This window comes from Heptranchias perlo, chromosome 2, assembly GCF_035084215.1.
Source record: "Heptranchias perlo isolate sHepPer1 chromosome 2, sHepPer1.hap1, whole genome shotgun sequence".
Classification (NCBI taxonomy): Eukaryota; Metazoa; Chordata; class Chondrichthyes; order Hexanchiformes; family Hexanchidae; genus Heptranchias; species Heptranchias perlo.
In genome coordinates this window covers 48,268,241-48,290,522 of record NC_090326.1, presented here as the reverse complement: position 1 = coordinate 48,290,522, position 22,282 = coordinate 48,268,241, and the positions used below count along the sequence as shown (strand labels likewise).

At 42.5% G+C, this 22,282-nt stretch overlaps 1 protein-coding gene across 1 annotated transcript in view; it reads left to right on the top strand.

The window, feature by feature from the left end:
• The first annotated feature begins 8,223 nt into the window (after nt 1–8,223).
• LOC137338928 (tumor necrosis factor receptor superfamily member 11A-like) overlaps nt 8,224–22,282 on the top strand; it is an 80,873-nt gene continuing 66,814 nt past the window's right edge. Inside the window, exon 1 of the mRNA XM_068001855.1 lies at nt 8,224–8,517. Coding sequence (XP_067857956.1) covers nt 8,440–8,517 — 78 coding nt within the window. The 5' untranslated portion in view covers nt 8,224–8,439. The remainder of the gene's footprint in view (nt 8,518–22,282) is intronic.

Below are 22,282 nucleotides of genomic sequence, written 5' to 3'. Positions count from 1 at the left end.
TTAAATGACTTGATTTTGTACAGTAAGCCAGCATTAACACAACACACGAGAGTGCTTTACCTGCTGAGTCTGATTTATCAAATCACCTAATGATTATGTTTTTAATAAATATTTTAAATACGTTATGACCCAGTCGTATACTCACAACCCAACTTAATGGTAGAATACCTGCTGCAGGATATGCATGTGGTGTTAGATATGCATAGTATTCATAGAAATAGCATAAGCTGCTCCAAGCAGATCACTTGGGATTGAATTGAAACCAAATCTCCCAAATTCTAAAAAGAAAGGTTTAATCAGGCGATAATGGATACCAAGCAGTAATGGAAACAACGGACACCCAAAATCAATGCTTCAAGTAATGTATCAGGGACTTTTCAATATCACAACGGGGCTGTAATTTTTGCAGAGATCTCGTTGACTCACTCTACCACAAGGGCAGTACTACTGCACCCTCTGTAGATTTTAGAAATGAAAATTCAAAATTAAATCATTAATGTTCACAATCAGCCCAGCACAATACCACTTTGCGTCAGCCTCTTCAAAAGATACTGAAGTCGGCTTGGTGGAGGCATATTGCTGAGATGGCGCAAAGGTCATGCAGGTATCGGGAACATTGATATTGATAATGATCACTTTTTCTAAAGGCGATTGACTGGGGACCACAGTTACATGGTGCCCTATAATAAATAAGGAGCATTGGTACATGTGTGCATGTGCAGCAATGCTTCATTTCTTGAGTTCACAAGCTTTCGGAGGCTACCACCTTCCTCGTTCACCTGAGGAAGGAGGTAGCCTCCGAAAGCTTGTGAATTTAAAATAAAATTGTTGGACTATAACTTGGTGTTGTAAAATTGTTTACAATTGTCAACCCCAGTCCATCACCGGCATCTCCACATCATTTCTTGAGGGAATAGAAAATAGTTTGCACATACATCACTGTACCAACTGTACATTTCATTTTAAAATATTCCTTTTCATAGAATCATAGAATGGTTTCAGCACAGAAGCAGGCCATTCGGCCCGTCAAGCCAGTGCCGGATCGCTGCAAGAGCAATCCAGATTGTCCCACTCCCCCACCCTTTCCCCGTAGCCCTGCAAATTTTTTCCCTTCAAGTACTTATCCAGTTCCCTTTTGAAAGCCACGATTGAATCTGCCTCCACCATCCCCTTGGGCAGTGCATTCCAGATCATAAGCGCTCGCTGCGTAAAAAAGTTTTTCCTCATGTCACCTTTGATTCTTTTGCCAGTCACCTTAAATCTGTGTCCTCTGGTTCTCGACCCTTCCGCCAATGGGAACAGTTTCTCTCTATCTACTCTGTCTAGACCCCTCATGATTTTGAACACCTCTATCAAATCTCCTCTCAGCCTTCTCTGCTCTAAGGAGAACAACCCCAGCTTCTCCAGTCTATCCACGTAACTGAAGTCCCTTATCCCAGGAAGCATTCTAGTAAATTTTTTCTGCACCCACTCTAAGGCCTTCACATCCTTTCTAAAATGCAGTGCCCAGAACTGGACACAGTACTCCAGTTGTGACCAAACCAGTGTTTTATAAAGGTTCATCATAACCTCCTTGCTTTTGTACTCTATGCTCTATTTATAAAGCCCAGGATCCCGTATGCTTTTTTAACCACTTTCTCAACCTACCCTGCCACTTTCAACAACCTGTGCACATATACCCCCAGGTCTCTCTTGTTGCTGCACCCACTTTAGAATTGTACCCTTTAATTTATATTGCCTCTCCTCGTTCTTCCTACCAAAATGTATCACTTCGCACTTCTCTGCATTAAATTTCTTCTTCCACGTGTCCGCCCATTTCACCAGCCTAACTACATCCTCTTGAAGTCTATCATTATCCTTTTCATTGTTCGCTACACTTCCAAGTTTTGTGTCATCTGCAAATTTTGAAATTGTGCCCACTGCACCCAAGTCCAAGTCATTAATGTATATCAAGAAAAGCAGTGGTCCCAGCACCGACCCCTGGGGAACACCACTGTATATCTTCCTCCAGTCCAAAAAACAACCATTCACCACTATTCTCTGTTTCCTATCTCTTAGCCAATTTTGTATCCATGCTGCCACTGCCCCTTTTATTCCATGGGCTTCAAGTTTGCTGACAAGCCTATTATGTGGCCCTTTATCAAACGCCTTTTGGTAGTCCATATACATTACATCAACTGCAATGCCCTCATCTACCCTCTCTGTTACCTCATCAAAAAACTCAAATCAAGTTAGTTAAACATGATTTGCCTTTAACAAATCCATGCTGGCTTTCCTTAATTAATCCACACTTGTCCAAGTGACTGTTAATTTTGTCCTGAATTATCGTTTCTAAAAGTTTCCCCACCACCGAGGTTAAACTGACTGGCCTGTAGATGCTGGGTTTATCCTTACACCCTTTTTTGAACAAAGGTGTAACATTTGCAATTCTCCAGTCCTGTGGCACCACCCCTGTATCTAAGGAGGATTGAAAGATTATGGCCAGTACCTCCGCAATTTCCACCCTTACTTACCTCAGCAACCTAGGATGCATCCCACCCTGACCGGGTGACTTATCTACTTTAAGTACAGCCAGCCTTTCTAGTACCACCCCTTTATCAATTTTTAGCCCATCCAATATCTCAACTACCTCCTATTTTACTGTGACTTTGGCAGCATCTTCTTCCTTGGTGAAAACAGATGCAAAATATTCATTTAGTACCTTAGCCATGCCCTTTGCCTCCATGCGTAGGTCTCCTTTTTGGTCCCTAAATGGCCCCACCCCTCCTCTTACGACCCATTTACTATTCATATACCTATAGAAGACTTTTGTATTCCCTTTTATGTTAGTTGCCAGTCTATTCTCATACTCTCTCTTGGCCCCTCTTATTTCCTTTTTCACTTCTCCTCTGTACTTTCTATATTCAGCCTGGTTCTCAATTGTATTATCAACCTGACATCTGTCATACGCCCCCTTTTTTTTGCTTCATCTTACTCTCTATCTTTTTTGTCATCCTGGGAGCTCTGGCTTTGGTTGTCCTACCTTTTCCCCTCGTGGGAATGTACCTGGACTGTACCCAAACCATCTCCTCTTTAAAAGCCGGCCATTGTTCGATTACAGTTTTGCCTGCCAATCTTTGATTCCAATTTACCCGGGCCAGATCCGTTCTCAACCCGCTGAAATTGGCCCTCCTCCAATTAAGTATTTTTACTCTAGATTGCTCCTTGTCCTTTTCCATAGATAATCTAAACCTTATGATACTATGCTCACTGTTCCCTAAATGTTCCGCCACTGACACTTGCTCCACTTGACCCACCTCATACCCTAGAACAAGATCCAGCAATGCCTCCTTCCTCGTTGGGGCGGAAACATACTGATCAAGGAAGTTCTCCTGAACACACTTCAGAAATTCTTCCCCTTCTCTGCCCTTTACACTATTACTATCCCGGTCTAAATTAAGATAACTGAAGTCCGCCATTATCACTACTCTATGATTCTTGCACCTCTCTGTAATTTCCTTGCAAATTTGTTCCTCTGTATCCTTCCCACTAGTTGTTGGCCTATAGAATACACCCAGTAGTGTAATAGCATCTCTATTGTTTCTTAACTAACCAAATAGATTTTTTTCAAAGTTACCTTGGCTCATATCATAGAATCATACAATCATAGAAAGGTTACAGCAAGGAAGGAGGCCATTCGGCCCATCGAGTCCGCGCCGGCTCTATGTATGATCAATCCAGCTAGTCCCACTTCCCTGCCCTAACGCTGTAGCCCTGCAAATTTTTTCCTTTCAACTACTTATCCAGTTCCCTTTTGAAGGCCATGATTGAATCTGCCTCCACCACCCCCTCTGGCAGTGCACTCCAGATCCTAACCACTCACTGTATAAAAAAGTTTTTCCTCGTGTCACCTTTGGTTCTTTTGCCAATCACCTTAAATCCACGTCCTCTGGTCCTTGACCCTTCTGCCAATGGGAACAGTTTCTCTCTATCCACTCTGTCTAGACCCTTCATGATTTTGAATACCTCTATCAAATCTCCTCGCAACTGTCTCTGCTCCACAGAGAATAACCCCAACTTCTCCAGTCTATCCATGTAACTAAAGTCCCTCATCCCTGGAATCATTCTAGTAAATCTCTTCTGCACCCTCTCTAAGGCCTTCACATCTTTCCTAAAGTGCAGTGCCCAGAACTGGACACCGCTTATAGCCCTTGACATTCAATGGCATTACCATCGCCGCATCCCCCACCATCAACATCCTGGGGGTCACCATTGATCAGAAACTTAACTGGACCAGCCATATAAATACTGTGGCTACAAGAGCAGGTCAGAGGCTGGGTACTCTGCGGCAAGTGACTCACCTCCTGACTCCCCAAAGCCTTTCCACCATCTACAAGACACAAGTCAGGAATGTGATGGAATACTCTCCACTTGCCTGGATGAGTGCAGCTCCAACAACACTCAAGAAGCTCGACACCATCCAGGACAAAGCAGCCCGCTTGATTGGCCCCCTATCCACCACCTTAAACATTCACTCCCTCCACCACTGGCGCACTGTGGCTGCAGTGTGTACCATCTACAGGATGCACTGCAGCAACTCGCCAAGGCTTGTTCGACAGCATCTCCCAAACCCGCGACCTCCACCACCTAGAAGGACAAGAGCAGCAGGCACATTGGAACAACACCACCTGCACGTTCCCCTCCAAGTCACACACCATCCTGACTTGGAAATATATCGCCATTCCTTCATCGTCGCTGGGTCAAAATCCTGGAACTCCCTTCCTAACAGCACTGTAGGAGAACCCTCACCACACAGACTGCAGTAGTTCAAGAAGGCGGCTCACCACCACCTTCTCAAGGGCAATTAGGGATGGGCAATAAATGCTGGCCTTGCCAGCGACGCCCACATCCCATGAATGAATAAAAAAAAGCATTGTCTGCCTCCACCCCTACAGTAGCCCTACTGACAGAGGTGTTTTTGTCATCTCGAGATATGATTTCTCCAATGTCCTCCTAGCTGGCCTCCCGTCCTAAAGCCTCCATAAATGCCAACTTGTTAAAAATTCATCTGTCCACAACGTGTCCTGCACTAGCTAACACTCGCTGATCACTCCCATTCTCACTGACCTACTTGGGCTCCCTGTCCCCCAATGCATTGAATTTAAAATCCTCATCCTTACCTTCAAATCCATCGAAGGCCTCAGCCCATCCTATCTCTGCAAACTCCTCCAGCCTTGAGTCCTTTCCTGCAAGCTTTGGCCCTCTGACTCTGACTTTTTGTGCATCCCACCCTCCTTTTGCCTTACCATTAGAGGCAGAGGCTTCAGCTGTTCGGCCCTTCTCTCTTGAACTCTCCCTTTAAACCCTTTTCACTTCTCTCTCCACCTTTAAAAACCTTCTCAAAATCCATCTTTCTGACCATGCTTTTTTGGTCACCTTTCTGAACTCTCCTACAATGTCTCATTGTCCATTCCTTTATTTCTTTTTTTCTCTTCTCCTCTCCCATCTCTGTAAAGCACTTAGGGATGCTTTTGATGTTAAAGATACTATATAAACATAAGCTGTTAATGTCCTTTTATCTTCTTTAATAGGGCCACAAGTACTGTCTTTGGACAATTGGCAGTTATCTATATCCTGAAGAACCAAGGGTATCACACTTCCTCCTGCTGGGCCAGTCCTCCTCCAATAACAATTACAAACAATAGTCTGCTTTAAATTTCCATGAATAGACAGCTTGCAACATGAATCCACGCAGGCATTGTATCTTAGTACAACTAACTGACAATATATTGGCACTATTTGTAATTTCACTGTCTGCAGGTTTGATATTCATACCTGTGAAAATCATAAATAATAGTTTGCATGTGTCAAATAAACAATGCATTAATGTATTGAAGTAGTAAATAGTCTACACCGTAAAACATAGCCCATGACAAAGATTGTAATTCACAATAAAGACATTTATTAGCAAAACTGACAGGTTTATTACAGCCTAACTCCCCAGCTAGTCTGGGGATTAAAGTAACCCTGGTTGTTTCAAGCAATGTTAAATAGTATTAGTTGCGATTACAATGAACAAATTACAGTTAGAACTCAAACCACTAGAAGAAACAAACATGCAGCTAAATTCATACTAAGGAGTCACAAATTCAAAACCTCTGAATCTGAATCCAAAGTTAGAATTTTAAGGCTATATCAGACAAAGAAAGAAGGATGATCTTTTATATAACCCTTTATCATGTGTCTCAGTACCATAGACATTGCATTACTGTTCTTGAAGTGCAGTGACTATTATTATTTAGGCAAACACAGCAGAGCAAGATTTCACAAACAGCAGTGGGAAAGACCAATAAAACAGTTTTTGTGATGATCTTTAACATCCACCTGAATCGCAGGAACAGGCACTTCCAACAGTTCAGTGATAAGAAGAAAATTGGGTGGACCCTTTGCCAATGACCCAGGCATTGAATCAGGAAAAGCCTACGGCAATCTCAGCCCAGTCAACTGTACAAAGTCCTCCTCACTAATATTGGCTGTTGCCCAATTTAGAACTCTGTCCCGCAGACTAATCAAGCAAGAACCTGACATAGTCACCCTCACAAAATAGTATCTGTCAGCCAACCTCCCAAACTCCCCCGTCACCATCCTTGAGTATGTCCTGTCCCACCAGCAGCATAGACCCACCAGAATGGGGGAGAAGTGGTATACAGTCAGGTGGGAATGGCCCTGGGACTCCTCAGCATTGACTCCAGATCCCATGAAGTTTCATGGTTTAAGATCAAACAATGTCAAGGAAACCTCTTGATGCTCACCACCTACCATGCCTCCGATATTTCACAGTTCTGATAGATTTCAAACCTGAAACATCTACTGTCTCGTATTTTCTCAACAGATGCTGGCTGACCTGTTGAGTATCTCCAGCATTTTCTGTTTTTGTTTCACTCCTTCTAAATTATTCCTTTGTGGAAGAAATATGTGTTGCCTGGCTGCAGGCTTTCACTGACAGCCCGCTGGGATTCTGGTGGCCATAAATCTCTTTGAATTGTTCATTGTGAGGGCCCTGCACCTGTCAGCTATGTCCAAGATTGTGGTGGCTGACTCCTATGCCAAGAGCATCAGGTGTTTCTGGGTGAGGGGGTTAGAAATTGGTCCCTTAAATTGTGTTCCTCCTCATCCTGAGTCCTTGCCCAAGAGCTTGCAGCTACTGGCCTGTAAAAATGGCTATCTTCATTCAGTAATGCCGAAGTGTACCGCAATGTAGCAGACAAATAGCTTTATCTTCCCTGTACTGTTTCAGGCGCTTAAATGCCTCCTACTTCAAGTTCATAGTTGAGTTAGACGATTAGTGCTGCTCCTTTTTTGGCCCACTGTGTTGGAGCGAGAACCCACAATTTAGCACACCGGGTGAAAACTGGACAATTGTGTGCAAACCAGCAGAAGTAAGTCCTCCCAGGAACCATTTTGTAACCCACAATTAACCCTTGGGTAGCACACCATCAACAACTTCTGGGCCAACAGGCACAGAGAGGTAAAGAGGAAACATGGGAAAGAGAAAAAACATAAGAAAAAAGAAACAGGGAGAAAGAAATGAGACACAGAAAGATTAGAGGAAAAGGAGAGGGGGAAGGGGAGAAAATAGATAGGGGAACAGAAAGGCAGACCCTTTGTTAAGAACATAGGGTAGAGTTGCCAACCCTCCAGGATTGTCCTGGAGTCTCCAGGAATCAAAGATTAATCGCCTGGACACTGCTGCGAGCAATTTGGGAGAAGCAACATAGGGGAAATTATTGTGTTTATTTTTTCATTTTCTATGAACACTTGTTATTTATAAAAATATTGGAGATGGGGGAAAAGACTTTAACTGGGCAGGGCAGTTAGAAGTGGGAGGTTATGTGATGAAATCTCCAGGAATTCGTCTAACCAGAGTTGGTAACCCTAACACAGGGGGACACGGAAAATAAAACACCCAATAAAAATGAGAAATTCTTGGGAAAGAGAATCCCAAATAAATAATGTACATGTTTAATCACAAATCTATGCTGTGAACAAGTTTTAAAAAGCAGAAAACAAAAAACTCTTAAAACAAAAAGGGAACCACTTCTGCTTGGGTCTAAGGGGGCGATGCATTGGCTGTAATGTGGTCGGAGCCTTATCTTTTTGTAGCATATTGCTTGTACGCAATGTTTATTATGTCAGTGTCATGTTACTGGCTGGGAAACTTCCGCAAACTCGTGCTGTAGTCAGTTTCTCCCTGCGAGGTAATACAGCATCAGCCCCGAAGCCAAACCCGATGTGAGTCCACCCCAGAGCACATCAGCGGCGGGACAGCTAGCCGGCCTGTACAAGGCATTGCCCAGGGCCGGACCTCAGCCACTGGCCGGGGTGCAATCGCACTGCTCTGGGAGGGAAAAAAAAAGGCTGAGGCGCAAGGAAGAAGTTTTGTTTAATTTTATCACGAACATGGAGCCGAGTTTGTCAGCGACCCTCGTTCTGCAGAAGTGGACTGGGATTCTCTGTGTCCTCGCTGTCGCTGCACATGTAAGTGTCTGCTCGGCTTTTATCCAATCTCTGAACGGTTAAGCAAGAGTTGTGACCCAAATCCACCGAGTGTAGCTCGGCTGTCAGCCCTGATCCCAATAGGTTAGTAACCTGCTGTCAGTTACTTTTAACCTGAGAAGAGCAACTTGTAAATTTACTTCATTGTGTAAAACCTTCAAACTCACTTTTAGCATTTAAAAAAAATGTTTCCCAAAAACAATCAACAACAGAAAACTACACCATTTAGCAATTCCAACCCTGTAGTGTAAAGTGGAAGATGCCCGAGGGCCAATCTCCAAGTAAATGAATAAATTGCTTAGAATTGTTGTGCCCACTTCCTTTTTAAAAAAACTTCATTATTTCTATGAAAAGGAAGGGAAAGAATATGAACCAAAGCATGACTTATAGGTAAGGATCATTCAAATCAGTTCTTACTGATTTCAATAATAAATTGCTGGATTTTATTTCAGGTAGTGAATCGGTAAAAATTGATTTCCTCCCAAATATGAGGGGAAAAACAAATTTCTCATCATTTTTTTTAACCAAAAATCAGGTCCAGAGAAGCATATGCATCACATCTGTGATAGCAACATCCACAATGCATGCTCTACATGTGGTGATGACATCATGAATGTGATGATCTTTGGACCCCACCTTTGACGGGAAAAACAATGAGGGTTGTGCAATTGGATTTTTCCTAAGGAGACCTGAATCTTCTTTAAGCACTGCTGTGAGAACTATATTGTTTATACGAATGCAAATGTCAGTCTTTCAGTCCTACAGTACCCATACTGAAACACCTCTGAAGACTGAGGTCATCATTCAAAGGCTGACTCAGGTCGCACACCAATGTACTGTTTACTAAAAGCAAGATTGCAATTGGTCTCCTGCGCATAATGTCCAACCTATTGTCATAGTGGCAACCGCATTAACATAGGTAGACCAGAATCCCTGTGTTGGGAAGGGTGGAAAATGTCACTTCCACTTAGGAAGGGGTCTGGAAATTGGTGCTGAGGCCAGATCCACTGGGTTTCCACCCCATTTATGCTGAGGTCCAAATTCGGGTTGGAGGACGAGTGAGACTTCTGTCTTCCCCATCTACATCCACGGTCAGCTCTGGGGGCATTTCTGCAGGCGTTCCAGAGCTGGCCGGGGAATTTGACCAGAGGGGTTAGATTACCTCATAGTGCCAAAGTTTTGATACCCTTTGTGGTGTGAGAAAAGATTTTTTTTATTATCTCTTTGGCCCATTAAGAGCCACTAGCACCCTCCATCGGAGAGACATCCTGCCACTATTGAAATTGCGCCATCCCCGGAGTGTGGGACAAGGTCAATGGCCTCAAGTGCCGGCAGCCTGGAGTCCTCTATCGCAGCACCTGCAACAGCAGATCAAGGACTCCAGAATTTCAGCACCTGGTTCTCCAATTTTACTTTTAATTTAAAAGAAACTATCTAGGAGTCAACTTAGAGTCTGCTGGAGAGACCATAAAAGCGGTGTCCGTGCCGTACAAATAATCATGGCTCATCATTTGGCTTGACTACCTTTATTGCAAAGTCCCTTGGCTGTTTGCTTGAGTTTTGCAATGTTCTAAATAAAACGTTATTTTACTGATTCTCTTTGAATTTAACCAGGTTTTTCCCCAATGACTTTTGTTCCTTTCTTTTAATACTAAAAATTAAACCTGAAAAAAAATGGAGTTTATAAATTGGTGATAGAGACTGACTTTTATGATCCTAACTTAAAGGATATGCACTGTTAAGATTATTTACAGGAGATAATGGCAATCATGCCGTAATGCTAAATAAAATGAATAGCAGTTTCACGTAGTTTCGAATAAGTGACAGCACACACTGAGGTAAATTTTTGTCTTCAGCCCCTGTTCAGTAATCTGGTGGAGCAGATTGCCCGCCCTTTATAGTACCCGATTTTCATTCCATTGAAAGTTGGGCAGGTGATGCGCTCCATCAGATTACTGTCCAGGCAGTGAAGATAAAAATCTACCCACTGCCGCTTAAAGCCATGAGCCCAAAATTATTACAATAAAGGGCACCCTTGGCATCATGTAGATCCATCAGGATTTGTTTCAGGTAGCGGATCTGCTGTACCTCATGACTAAGCAGTCACCAGTGCTACTCCCTCAACTAGGGCAGCACTTAGTTGTAGTGCATGTAGACGGCCTGCACAAAGAAGTTCATGACGCATAAGGGGAAATGTACCAACAATACATAGTAAACGCATACACCATATGCACTGAAACAATAAATTTTATTCACTTTTAATATAGTCTTGCAGTGTGTCATTCTTTCATTGTGCAGAAAATAGAGCTAATTTCTAAATGTAAAGTTAACAGAACATCCAGTTCCCAGTCAAAACTAGATTGGTAAAGTACAAGCAGTTCTATCATTTAAATATGTCCGATAGAAAGTTATACTGCCAGTTATAGTGGGGATCAGGGAGAAAACTCTCCAGTGGATGGAGTTATGCCTGGCACAAAGCAAGATTGGTCATTGGAGGCCAATCATCTAAACCCAGGACATCACTGCAGGAGTTTATCAGGACTGTGATGTCCTGGTTTGAGACGATTGGCCCAACTGTCTTCAGCTGCTTCATCAATGACCTTCCCTCCATCATAAGTTTAGAAATGGGGCTGTTCGCTGATGATTGCACAGTGTTCATTTCCATTCCCAATTCCTCAGATAATGAAGCAGTCCATGCCTACATGCAGCAAAATCTGGAAACGTGGCAAGTAACATTTGCTCCACACAAGTGTGAGGCAGTGATGATCTCCAACATGAGAAAGTCTAATCACCACCCCTTGACATTCAGTGGCATTACCATTGCCGAGTCCCGTACTATCAACATCTTGGGAGTGACTATTGACCAGAAACTGCACTGGACCAGCCTCCTAAATGCTGTGGCTACTTGAGCAGGTCAGAGGCTGGGTATTCTACAGTGAGTTGCTCACCCCCTGACTCCCCAAAGCCTCTCCACCACGTGCAAGGCACAAGTCAGGAGCCTGATGGAATACTCTCCACTTTCCTGGATGGTGCAGCTCCGACAACACTCAAGAAGCTCAACACCATCCAGGACAAAGCAGTCTGCTTGATCAGCACCCCATCCATTGGTTTAAACATCCACTCCCTCTACCATCAGCATACCATGGCTGTAGTGTGTACTATCTACAGACGCACTGCTGTAATTCGCCAAGGCTTCATCGGCAGCACCTCCCAAACCCATGACCTCCACTAGCTAGAAGCACAAGGACAGTAGGTGCATGGGAACACCATCACCTTCCAAGTTCCCCTCCAAGTCACAAACCATTCTGATTTGGAAATATATCGCCATTCCTTCATTGTCACTGGGTCAAAATCCTGGAACTCCCTACCTAACAGCACTGTGGGAGAACCTTCACCGTACGGACTGCAGCAGTTCAAAAAGGCAGCTCACCACTTCCTTCAAGGGCAATGAGGGATAGGCAATAAATGGCGGCCTAGCTAGTGATACTCACATCCCAAGAATTATTATTTTTTAAATTCAGAGTCCATTGGAAATGTTGGGCAATGAGCTCTTCAAGCATCTGTCCCCTTGTCTGCCAAGCAACTAAAGTATTACTTTAGCGTTCCAAATGTTTGCTCAATGAGGACCTTGGTTCACTATGTACTTGGCTGTAGCTGTTCTCTGTGGGAGTATGGGGATTGTGCAGAAGTGTTATCAGCTGTGGCTGCAGCACATAACCTATAGGGTAAACTTTGTAAGTCTCCGTTCCCATTATGGAGCCTCGCTTGATGGGAGGGCACATTGGACAAACAGATGTGAAGATCACGTACCTGTTTTAAGGTGCTCCTGACTTTCTGGTAATTAATTTTAAGTTAAATAACAAGAAGATTGGGGACGCTGTGACCCGGGTGTGTTGATCTCCACACCTGATTCTCCAATACATCAAGCAAGGCTCTATCCTATAAGTAGAGACTCATAACATTGACCCTAATATCTCACAGGAATCAGCAATCCATCCTTCCTCCTCCTTCAAAGAGCTGTGTCACTTTTGATTGTCTCAGGATGAAAGCATCACATTTTAACCTCACAGGAAGCATGCATTGACATGTTATTACCTGCTGGTAGCCACATATATTTGCACGTTTATGGAATAAAAGCCCTTCTTATTTTGGTATGCCATTAGGATATTGCGTGCATGAGTGGCTACTTGCTTATAGTCAGTGATGCCCTGTACCTTGGGTAAATCAGCAGTGTGACAAATTGTAGCTGCCTCTGCTGCTGCAAGTCAGTGTACATAGTTTGGTGTCTGGTGACACAGCACTCCAGTTACCTCCTCCATGTAGTGGTGCATGACAAACTATCTGACTTTTGAGAAGTTCTCTGTGGGTGCCTGTGAAGTCCGTTTGGCATTGGCGAGCTTTATTGTCACTGCCCATCATCATGATAGTTGACTATCCCAGCAGCTCTTTTTATGGCAACAACAACAACTTGCATTTATATAGTGCCTTTAGCATAGCAAAACTTCCCAAGGCGCTTCACAGGAGCGTTATTAAACAAAATTTGACACCGAGTCACATAAGGAGATAGTAAGACAACTTGACCAAAGAGGTAGGTTTTAAGGAGCATTTTTTTGGAGGAGAGAGAGGTAGAGAGGCGGAGAGGTTTTGGGAGGAAATTCCAGCGCTTAGGGCCTCGGCAGCTGTAGGCATGGCCGCCAGTGGCGGAGCGATTAAAATCAGGGACGCGCAAGAGGCCAGAAATGGGGGAGTGCAGAGATCTCAAAAGGTTGTAGGGCTGTAGGGGGTTACAGAGATAAGGAGGGGTGAGGCCATGGAGGGATTTGAAAACAAGGATGAGAATTTTAAAATTGAGGTGTTGCCGGTCTGGGAGCCAATGGGGTGATGAGTGAACGGGACTTGGTGCGAGTTAGGATACGGGCAGCAGAGTTTTGTATGAGCTCAAGTTTATGGAGGGCGGAAGATGGGAGGCCGGCCAGGAGAGCATTGGAATAGTCAAGTCTAGAGGGAATAAAGGCATGGGTGAGGGTTTCAGCAGCAGATGAGCTGAGGCAGGGTCAGAGACTGGTGATGTTACGGCACACCTCAGTCAAGATATCCCTGCTAAGCCTGAGCCCCCAAGTGTACTCCTCCCCCAACTGCCCAGATAGCTGACCCTATTGCACCTATCATTCTTTCATTGTGTAGGAAAGGGAGCCTGAAGTAATACCTGCTATATGTGTGATGAGCCTCTATTCTCCTGGGCTGCCTTCCCTTGCACCTCCTCTTCCTGTATTGGGAGAAAGCTGTCATTGTCCACTGTCAGCTCTCAGGCAGAAGATTCCTCTGTGCTGGTCCCTTCTGTCAAATTCACCAGTGTCAGATCTGAGCTGCAGTAAAATACTCACCTTTTGACCATCCACTGCAGATACATAAAACTTGTTCAGCTCCTCAGCCAGATTCCCTCCCAATGCAAACTCAAAATTTTTTTTTAAATGCTCTGGTAAGTTATACAGAATAAATGTATACAAGCATTGTGTTTCATAATGGTACCAGGGGACTGAACATTGATGACAAGGTTTCAATCTTTTAAAAAAAATTCCACAAGCATAATCCTGGTAATTATAAATATTAGCATGATATCTATTGTGAGAAAAATACTCCTGTCGTAGCACAAGCAAATCAAGTATATCTAGTGAAAGATGGAAATAAATCCATCACAAAATGCAGGTCACTCATTGGAATTCTTTGTGGATATAACAGTATTTCTAGATGAGGATAAGATGATGGGTATTAATATATTAAGTTTTGCAGAACATTTGATCGATCGATTCATCAGCTGTTCACATAGCCCAACGGCATCCGGACAAGTAAACTCATCCATGCTACTCAAAGGCATAGTTCTAATGCCCTGTGGTCGGCCAACAGGAGAAATAGATGTTGAAGGTGGTATTGCATTAAGGCTATCTCTTCAGTGATACGATAACAACTTGCATTTGCAGAATGCCTTTAAAGTAATAAAATGTCCCAAGGCACTTCACGCATGAAAGAACAAACAGAGTGATAGCAGGATAATTGACTGAAAGCATGGTCAAAAAAAAATGTTTTCAAGAGGGTTTTGAAGGTGGAAAGGGAAGTGCCAAGAAAAAGAGATTGTGAAGTTGTACTAGGAGGGAATCTTGCTGAGGAGCTTAACAGCAAAGGGTTGGACTTAGACAGTATGGTGAGGATGTTGAATTCAGTGCACTAGGAGACAGCCAGCTAGTGGAGGTTATGGATTGATACGTGAGTGGACCTAGAGCTAGGATGCAGACGTTGGAGTTTTGGACAAGTTAGAGAGGGAATAGTGTCAGTTTGGCTCAGTTAGTAGCATTATTGCCTCTGAGGTAGATGATCAAGCCCCACAATGGTACTTGAGCACCTAATTTAGGCTGACACTTCAGTGCTGTACTGAGGCAGTGATTCATTGTCAGAGATGCTGCTTTTTGGATGAGATGTTAAACTGAGGCCCTGTTTGCTGCTAAGGCGAAAAGAAAGAACTAGCATTTAAATAGCATCGTTCACATCTTCGGGACATCCGAAAGCGCCTCACAGCCAATGAAGTACTTTTTTTGAAGTGTAATCACCGTTGTAATGTAGCTGGATTATTTCCCAGATTTTTTCTCTTCGAATTGGCCTAGGGCTTTTTTCATTTTTTTTGCCTCTCTCAAGATTATATGACTACCAGTGGCAAGGAACGCTGGGAGTCATGCTGCTTTGTTGCATCATGACTGTTTGAGACTAGGCTTGATGTACCAGCTGGTCTTTTCCTGTCTGTCTTTTTGTTTGTTTGGACGTAAAAGATCACATGGTATAATTTGAAGAAGAGCAGGGTGTGATCCCAGCTCTGGCCAATATTCCTTCCTCAATCAACACCATCAAAAGTTGGATTATCTGATCATTCATTAATTTGTTGTTTGTGGGGACCTTGTGTGTAAATTGACTGCCATGTTTTCCCATATAACGATGATTGCACTTCAAAAGTTATCTATTAGTTGTAAAGCACTCTGGGACATCCTGAGGATGTGAAAGGCACTATATAAATGCAAGTTCTTTCTTTTATTCTTCATCTGGCTGTGCCATACCTGGCCTGGGAGCGCTTGGCTCTAAAGTTGTGTATCGGAAATGAGAAGTAGATATTTAGACTAGACTCCCAACTAAAGTAGTCATGGCTGTGTTGATTAACCCTTTTTGATAAGGAACTTGATAAATGTCTGGTGAAAAATAGAGATTGAGAGTGCTAAAGGTAAGTATTGATGCAAATGATCAAAAACTTATCATTTTTAGTAAACTGGTTCCTATGCTGCTGCGATCATGTATCTATCACCTGTGGAATGCAACAGATGGAAGTTGAATAATGTTGGCTGTAAAGGTAGATTAATATCCTGGAGTTTTAAATGGCAACATTATATCATATTTGTTAGAAGGTTAACTGTGCCCTGAGCTGAGTTAGCTGATCTCAGCAAGTGTAATGCAATAAACATCATCCTGGAAGAGAAACAATCAGTTTAGGATCCTGCTCCTGTTCATGATCCAGTAACCCCTACTAAAAAGTGTACGTATGGATGTTGGCTAAGGGCAGAAGGGGTAAGGTTCCAAAAGCCTTCCACCACTGGGGTTTTCCTCGCCTCATGTCTGGGTCTGTTGTAGACTAATTGATAGTGATTGATTGCTATGATTAATCAACAACTCCAGTATTGTTGCATCATTTGACTACTAGAATGATAGATGGCGAACTAGATGGACATTGGTATTTTTTCATCTAGTGCTTCCTATGTTCCTAGAATTGTGTTTGGTTATGATGCCCCTACAGTCAAATTGCCTGGCACCACTCACTGACCAGGCCCACACATGAAGAATGGTCGTTGATTGTTTCCTCTCCCTAGATGAGATTTAGTGTATCACATTGCCAGAGGTTAGCTAATTTAGCACAGGGTTATTGCCATGTGCTGAACTGTATCCCAACATGGGTCAGTGCCTTTAGTAGAGAAGAGGAGAGGAAATTATATGGGGGGAAAGAATAATAACAGGGATAGAACAGATTAACAAGCTGTAGGAGTTTTAACTGTATACACGATTATAGTTACAATAATTCATTATATTTATATACATCTCAGGCTTCAGTGCAACTAATTCTGGTCACCCTATTATAGAAAGGATATTATTAAGCTAGAAAGAGTGCAGAAAAGATTTACTAGGATGCTACCGGGACTTGATGGTTTGACTTATAGGGAGAGGTTGGATAGACTGAGACTTTTTTCCCTGGACAGTAGGAAGTTTAGGGGTGATCTTATAGAAGTCTATAAAATAATGAGGGGCATAGATAAGGTAGATAGTCAAAATCTTCTCCCAAAGGTAGGGGAGTCTATAACGAGGGGGCATAGATTTAAGGTGAGAGGGGAGAGATACAAAAGGGTCCAGAGGGGCAATTTTTTCACTCAAAGGGTGGTGAGTGTCTGGAACGAGCTGCCAGAGGCAGTAGTAGAGGCGGGTACAATTTTGTCTTTTAAAAAGCATTTGGACAGTTACATGGGTAAGATGGGTATAGAGGGATATGGGCCAAGTGCAGGCAATTGGGACTAGTTTAGTGGTATAAACTGGGCGACATGGACATGTTGGGCCGAAGGGCCTGTAAACTTCTATGATTCTATGATTCTATGATTCTATTTTTATGAATCATCTCAAAAGGTTTTTTTTTAGTTTTAGTTATAAATAGTTTCTGATCACTTTCCTCTGGAGTTTAAGGATGGGTGAACAGTTCAGAGTTAGGTGGAGTCCTTTCTTTTAAGTGGTCGCTTCACTTTTCTGTCTGCTTTCTCAAACCAGTAGCGATGTTGCTTTCAATAATTTGCTTCATTTTTGTCCAGTTTATTTAATTGCAGGAGGATGATCTGATTTTAAAAAATATTAGAGATGTCAATATTCTAGAAATATTGCAGCATTTCACTAGAGAGACAAATATGAGATGTGACCTGTTCATCAGATTGGACTCATCCATTTTACCTGATTGTTTCTCCCTAGGAGAGTACGTGGATTGTGTAGAATCCATGCAGAGCAAATTGTACCTGGTCTGTAGAGAAGGGAGGGCTGGATGGGCTGAATGACGTTCTCTCTTTCCATATTTTCTGATGTTGCTGTGATAAAACAAAGAGAGTGGATTAAGAGAGAGAGCAAAAAGAGACAGAAAGGAAAAGTAAGAACATTTTTTTAAAAAATAAGCAGAAGAGGACATTGTAACCTAGTTGTGTTTGGGAATTGTTGTACTGGTCCTTGAGAAGTTATGAGTAAATGGCAGGGTAAATGTATGAAATGTGCAAACATTCTTGACCCATGAAGTATTGAACCAGCATGATCAGGAACAGTCAAAAAAGACCAAGATCCATCTAGTTTGTCTTCTACCATCCTGGTAGTCACATGATACGATGATACTGGAGTTGTGCCTAATAATATCAATCAATTAGTCTACAACGGACCCAGACATGAGTTGAGGAAAACCTTAGTGGTGGAGAGCTTTGGGAACCTTAGATCCAAAGTCATCTTTTTCCTCACAAGAATGCTACACTTACCACGTCATGTCTCAAATTACTCATGCGCTGTATCACAAAATGTTATTTTGTGAAAGAAATCTATTGAATTTGCATTGCTGAGCGAGTGTTGAAACCGCTTTGTGTCCTGAAATTTATTGCCTTCTGACACTAACAGGAGCAAGACTAGGACAAAAGTACTGTTAAGATAGATAAAAAGTTTTCAAAAACCTCTTAGGAACAATTTGCAGGAGTGAAACTCCACAGATTCATTGTTCCCTTTCTGGGCCGCCAAAGTTGAGTGACATGTCAGAACTATAAATCACATCATTAACAGGGCCCTTACAATGTGAATTACCAACCTTCATTGGCTGCGGCGAGATTAATTCGCATTAACGGCATAAATTCAGCAATTTCATGACATGCAAGTTATTTCAATGGGGAGGCTAACAGTGAGGTTGCAATTCTTTCGTTTTTTGTGAGGCTAACGGTGGAGTGGCACAAATCGTCCAGCAATTTGTGGAGAATCAGAACTCATGGTCTATCTCTTCTTCGCCACAAATTACTGGATTTTTTACTAACGAATAATGGGGAGCGCCGTGAACTCGCCGTTATTTTTCCAGCAATTTCTGGGCCAGTATAACTGGGTAACGAGAAAGGAATTGAACCAAATGTCCAGATTTGGCTGTCATGGAAAACAAAATAAGATGCTACCACATTTGAACTGTGAGCTGCAGAGGAAGCTTGTTGATAAGGTTAACGCACATGGTAGTGAATTTTCACTTATAATGCACTTATGTAGCATTCTTGCGAGGAAAAAGATGACTTTGGATCTAAGGTTCCCAAAGCTCTCCACCACTAAGGTTTTCCTCAACTCATGTCTGGGTCCGTTGTAGAAAATGGACAGTAATGGATCGACCACCCATTTTACACCCCGCCTGATGGATACGAAAATTGGGCGGGTTGCAAAACAGCCAGCCGATCTGTTACCGCCCATTGTCTGGCAGTTTCACCCCCATGGTATTGAAAGGATTATGGCAGCATGGATTTGAAGTTGATTAAAGAAAAGAAAACAGAGACTAATGGACAACGGGCATTTTTCAGACTGGAAGGATGTAAATAGTGGTGTCCACAGAGATCAGTACTGAGACCATTGCTCTTCTCAGGGTATATACATGATCTAGACGGGCATCGGAGACTCAATATCAACATTTTCAGAGGGCATAAAAATAGGTATCATGGTTAACTGTGAAGGCGACAGTAAGCAACTTCAGGAGGACATAGACAAGTTTGTGGACTGGATAGATAGATGTCAGGTGAAATTTAATGCAGAACAATGTAAGGTGATACACTTTGGGAGGAAGAATAAGGCGAGGAAATATACAGTAAATGGTAAAACATCAAAAGGAGCAGAAAAACTCAGGGGTTCAAATACACAAATCTTTAAAAATGTGAGGACATGTTGATAAAACGATAAAAAAAGACATGGGATCCCGGGTTTTAAAAATAGAGTAAATCAAAAAGGTAATGCTAAAACTATATCAATCATTGTAGTGCAGTTAGAATGTTGTGTCTAGTTTTGGAAATAATCTCAAAGCTATGGAGCTGGTGCAGAAGAGGTTCACTAAGATCTTATCAGAGATAAGAGGCTTTCGTCATGACGAGAGATTAAAGAAACTGAGGCTCTTTATTAAAACACAGAAGGTTAAGAGGACACCTGATAGAACTATTCAAAAGTAGGCCTCTCTCCTTTGATCTTTCTGTGCCTCCCACAAGCCATTTCTCCAGCTCTGTACTTGCTTAAAATCTGTCCATCTCTAACATCTTCCAGTTCTGATGAAAGGTCATCGACCTGAAACGTTAACTCTGCTTCTCACTCCACAGATGCTGCCTGACCTGCTGAGTGTTTCCAGCATTTTCTGATTTTATTTCAAAAGTAGGAAGGGTTTTGAAAGGATAAATAAGAAAAAACTATTTCCATTGGTTGGTGAGTTGGAACTAGAATTTAAGATCATTGCAAAAGAATGAAGGGATAGATTAGGAGAAATTTTTAAAACAGGAGGTTGTTAGGTCTTAGAATGCCCTACTAGTAGCAATGGTGGAGGCAGAATCTAAAATAGCTAATAAAAGAGAAATGGACAAACATTTGAAAAAAAATTAAAAGGATATAGGGTAAAAGCAGGGGAATAGAATTTAGTGGATAAATTAGAGAGCTGGCATAGGCAAAATGAGCTGATTGGCCTCCTGTTGCACTGTAAATGTCTATAATTCCATATCCAGTAAGCACAAGCACAGTTGCTGAAGTCTTTTTAAACTCATCAGCTCCCAGCCCCCACCCAAATATGCTTATCACTAGGCTACAGCTTCCAATAAACATGGTGAGGATTCTCTGCAGTGTTCGTAGGTCAGCTGCAGGAGTCATAGCTGATTAATTATTTTGGCCCATTGATTGGCACATTTGTGCCATGAGATTAATAAAGTTGTAAGGGGTAATTTTCCAACGTCACAGTCCTGGCAGGGAACCTTGCCCATCAGAAGTGCATTTGGAAAAAATCAGGCGTGCAGAGTGAAAAATTTTCCAACCATCAATTTCATCTGAAGTTCCAATAGCTGGTGAGGCTCCCCATTGCAAGGACAAAATCAGAAAATTACTCTTGTAGATTTAAGACTCATGGATTATTGAAATAAGAGCCAAGTATGGGTTAATGACATAACTGCGAGGTCCTTTCTGATTCCCACTACATAACCGTATTTCTCCATTCCCTTCCACTACCATCAAAGATCCTTTTCAGGCCATATCTCCAGATGTGTCTTTATGCAACAGTACAAGATGCAGGATGACCCCTTCATAAATGATTTGTCTTGTCTGTTGCCTCGAATTTAAAATTCTCATTCTTGTTTTCAAATCTCTCCATGGCCTCGCCCCTCCCTATCTCTGTAACCTCCTCCTGCCCTACAACTCTCCGAGAATTCTGCAGTCCTCCAATTGTGGCCTTTTGTGCATCCCCAATTTTCTTCGCCTCACCATTGGCGGCCGTGCCTTCAGCTGCCTAGGCCCTAAGCTCTGGAATTCCCTCCCTAAACCTCTCCGCCTCTCCACCTCTCTCTCTTCCTTTAAGATGCTCCTTAAAACCTACCTCTTTGACCAAGCTTTTGATCTCTCCTGCCCTAATATCTCCTTACGTGGCTCGGTATCAAATTTAGTTTGATAACGCTCCAGTGAAGCGCCTTGGGACGTTTTATTACATTAAAGACATTATATAAATGCAAGTTGTTGTTGCTGACTGTGCTGACGTGGGCTTTGTGGATGTGTAGTGACAATAGACTCCAATGTCTTGGATCTTATTTTCTACTCCAATCCCCATGATTTCTATTTGGTGGTTGATTATTTTTTTCCCTTTGTTTCACAACTTCGTGCAATTCAAGAATGTGGAAGAGCGTCAATTATACTAGCAGATCCTATTTGATGGCTTTTATACTTTTGTTTGATGCTTTGATTATTACTTCAAACTTCTGGCAACTTAACACTTCCCTCTTAAGGATCAGCATTTCCTTCCATGCATTACGAAGTGAATTAGCACTTTGTTAAGAGAGAATCAAACACCTGGGATTTTACCAACTCTCGTCAAAACAATCCCTGGGATTTCCACATTTGAGTCTCAAGTATCTGGCCTCAACTCCAGCCCTGTCTGGAATTATCTTTATCTGGGTCAAGTGATGCTATCCAGACTGACCCAGAACATCCCTGTGGCCCCAAGGTTTTCTGTTGGGAGGTATTTGGGGTCCCATGTGAAATGTTTGCCTCTTATGCTTTGGTGAAGCAGTAGTAATTACACTTTCCTGTGTAACCTGTTATAACTTGATATTTGTTAGGGAGCTACTGCTACCTATAAAATGGCTCCTTTGTTGATTCCTTCTGCTGTATCTCAAAACATAGCAAAACACCATTGTGGTCAAAACCTATACTGTTCTCTATAGCCCCAAAATGGTTGGAGTTTCCTTGCTGAGAGCACGGTTCAGAGAATTGGGTGTAGAGGTCAGCAGTTAGCACCAATTAACAGTGCTCCAGACTCTGTGCCTGGAACAGAGTTTCTCAATTTTGGGGCTCATCTCTTGTACCCCTAAATCACTTCTTTGGCAAAAATATTATCCATCTCCCCCTTGAATTTGTTGACGTTTTCCACCTCCACCATTTGTTCCATCTTTTT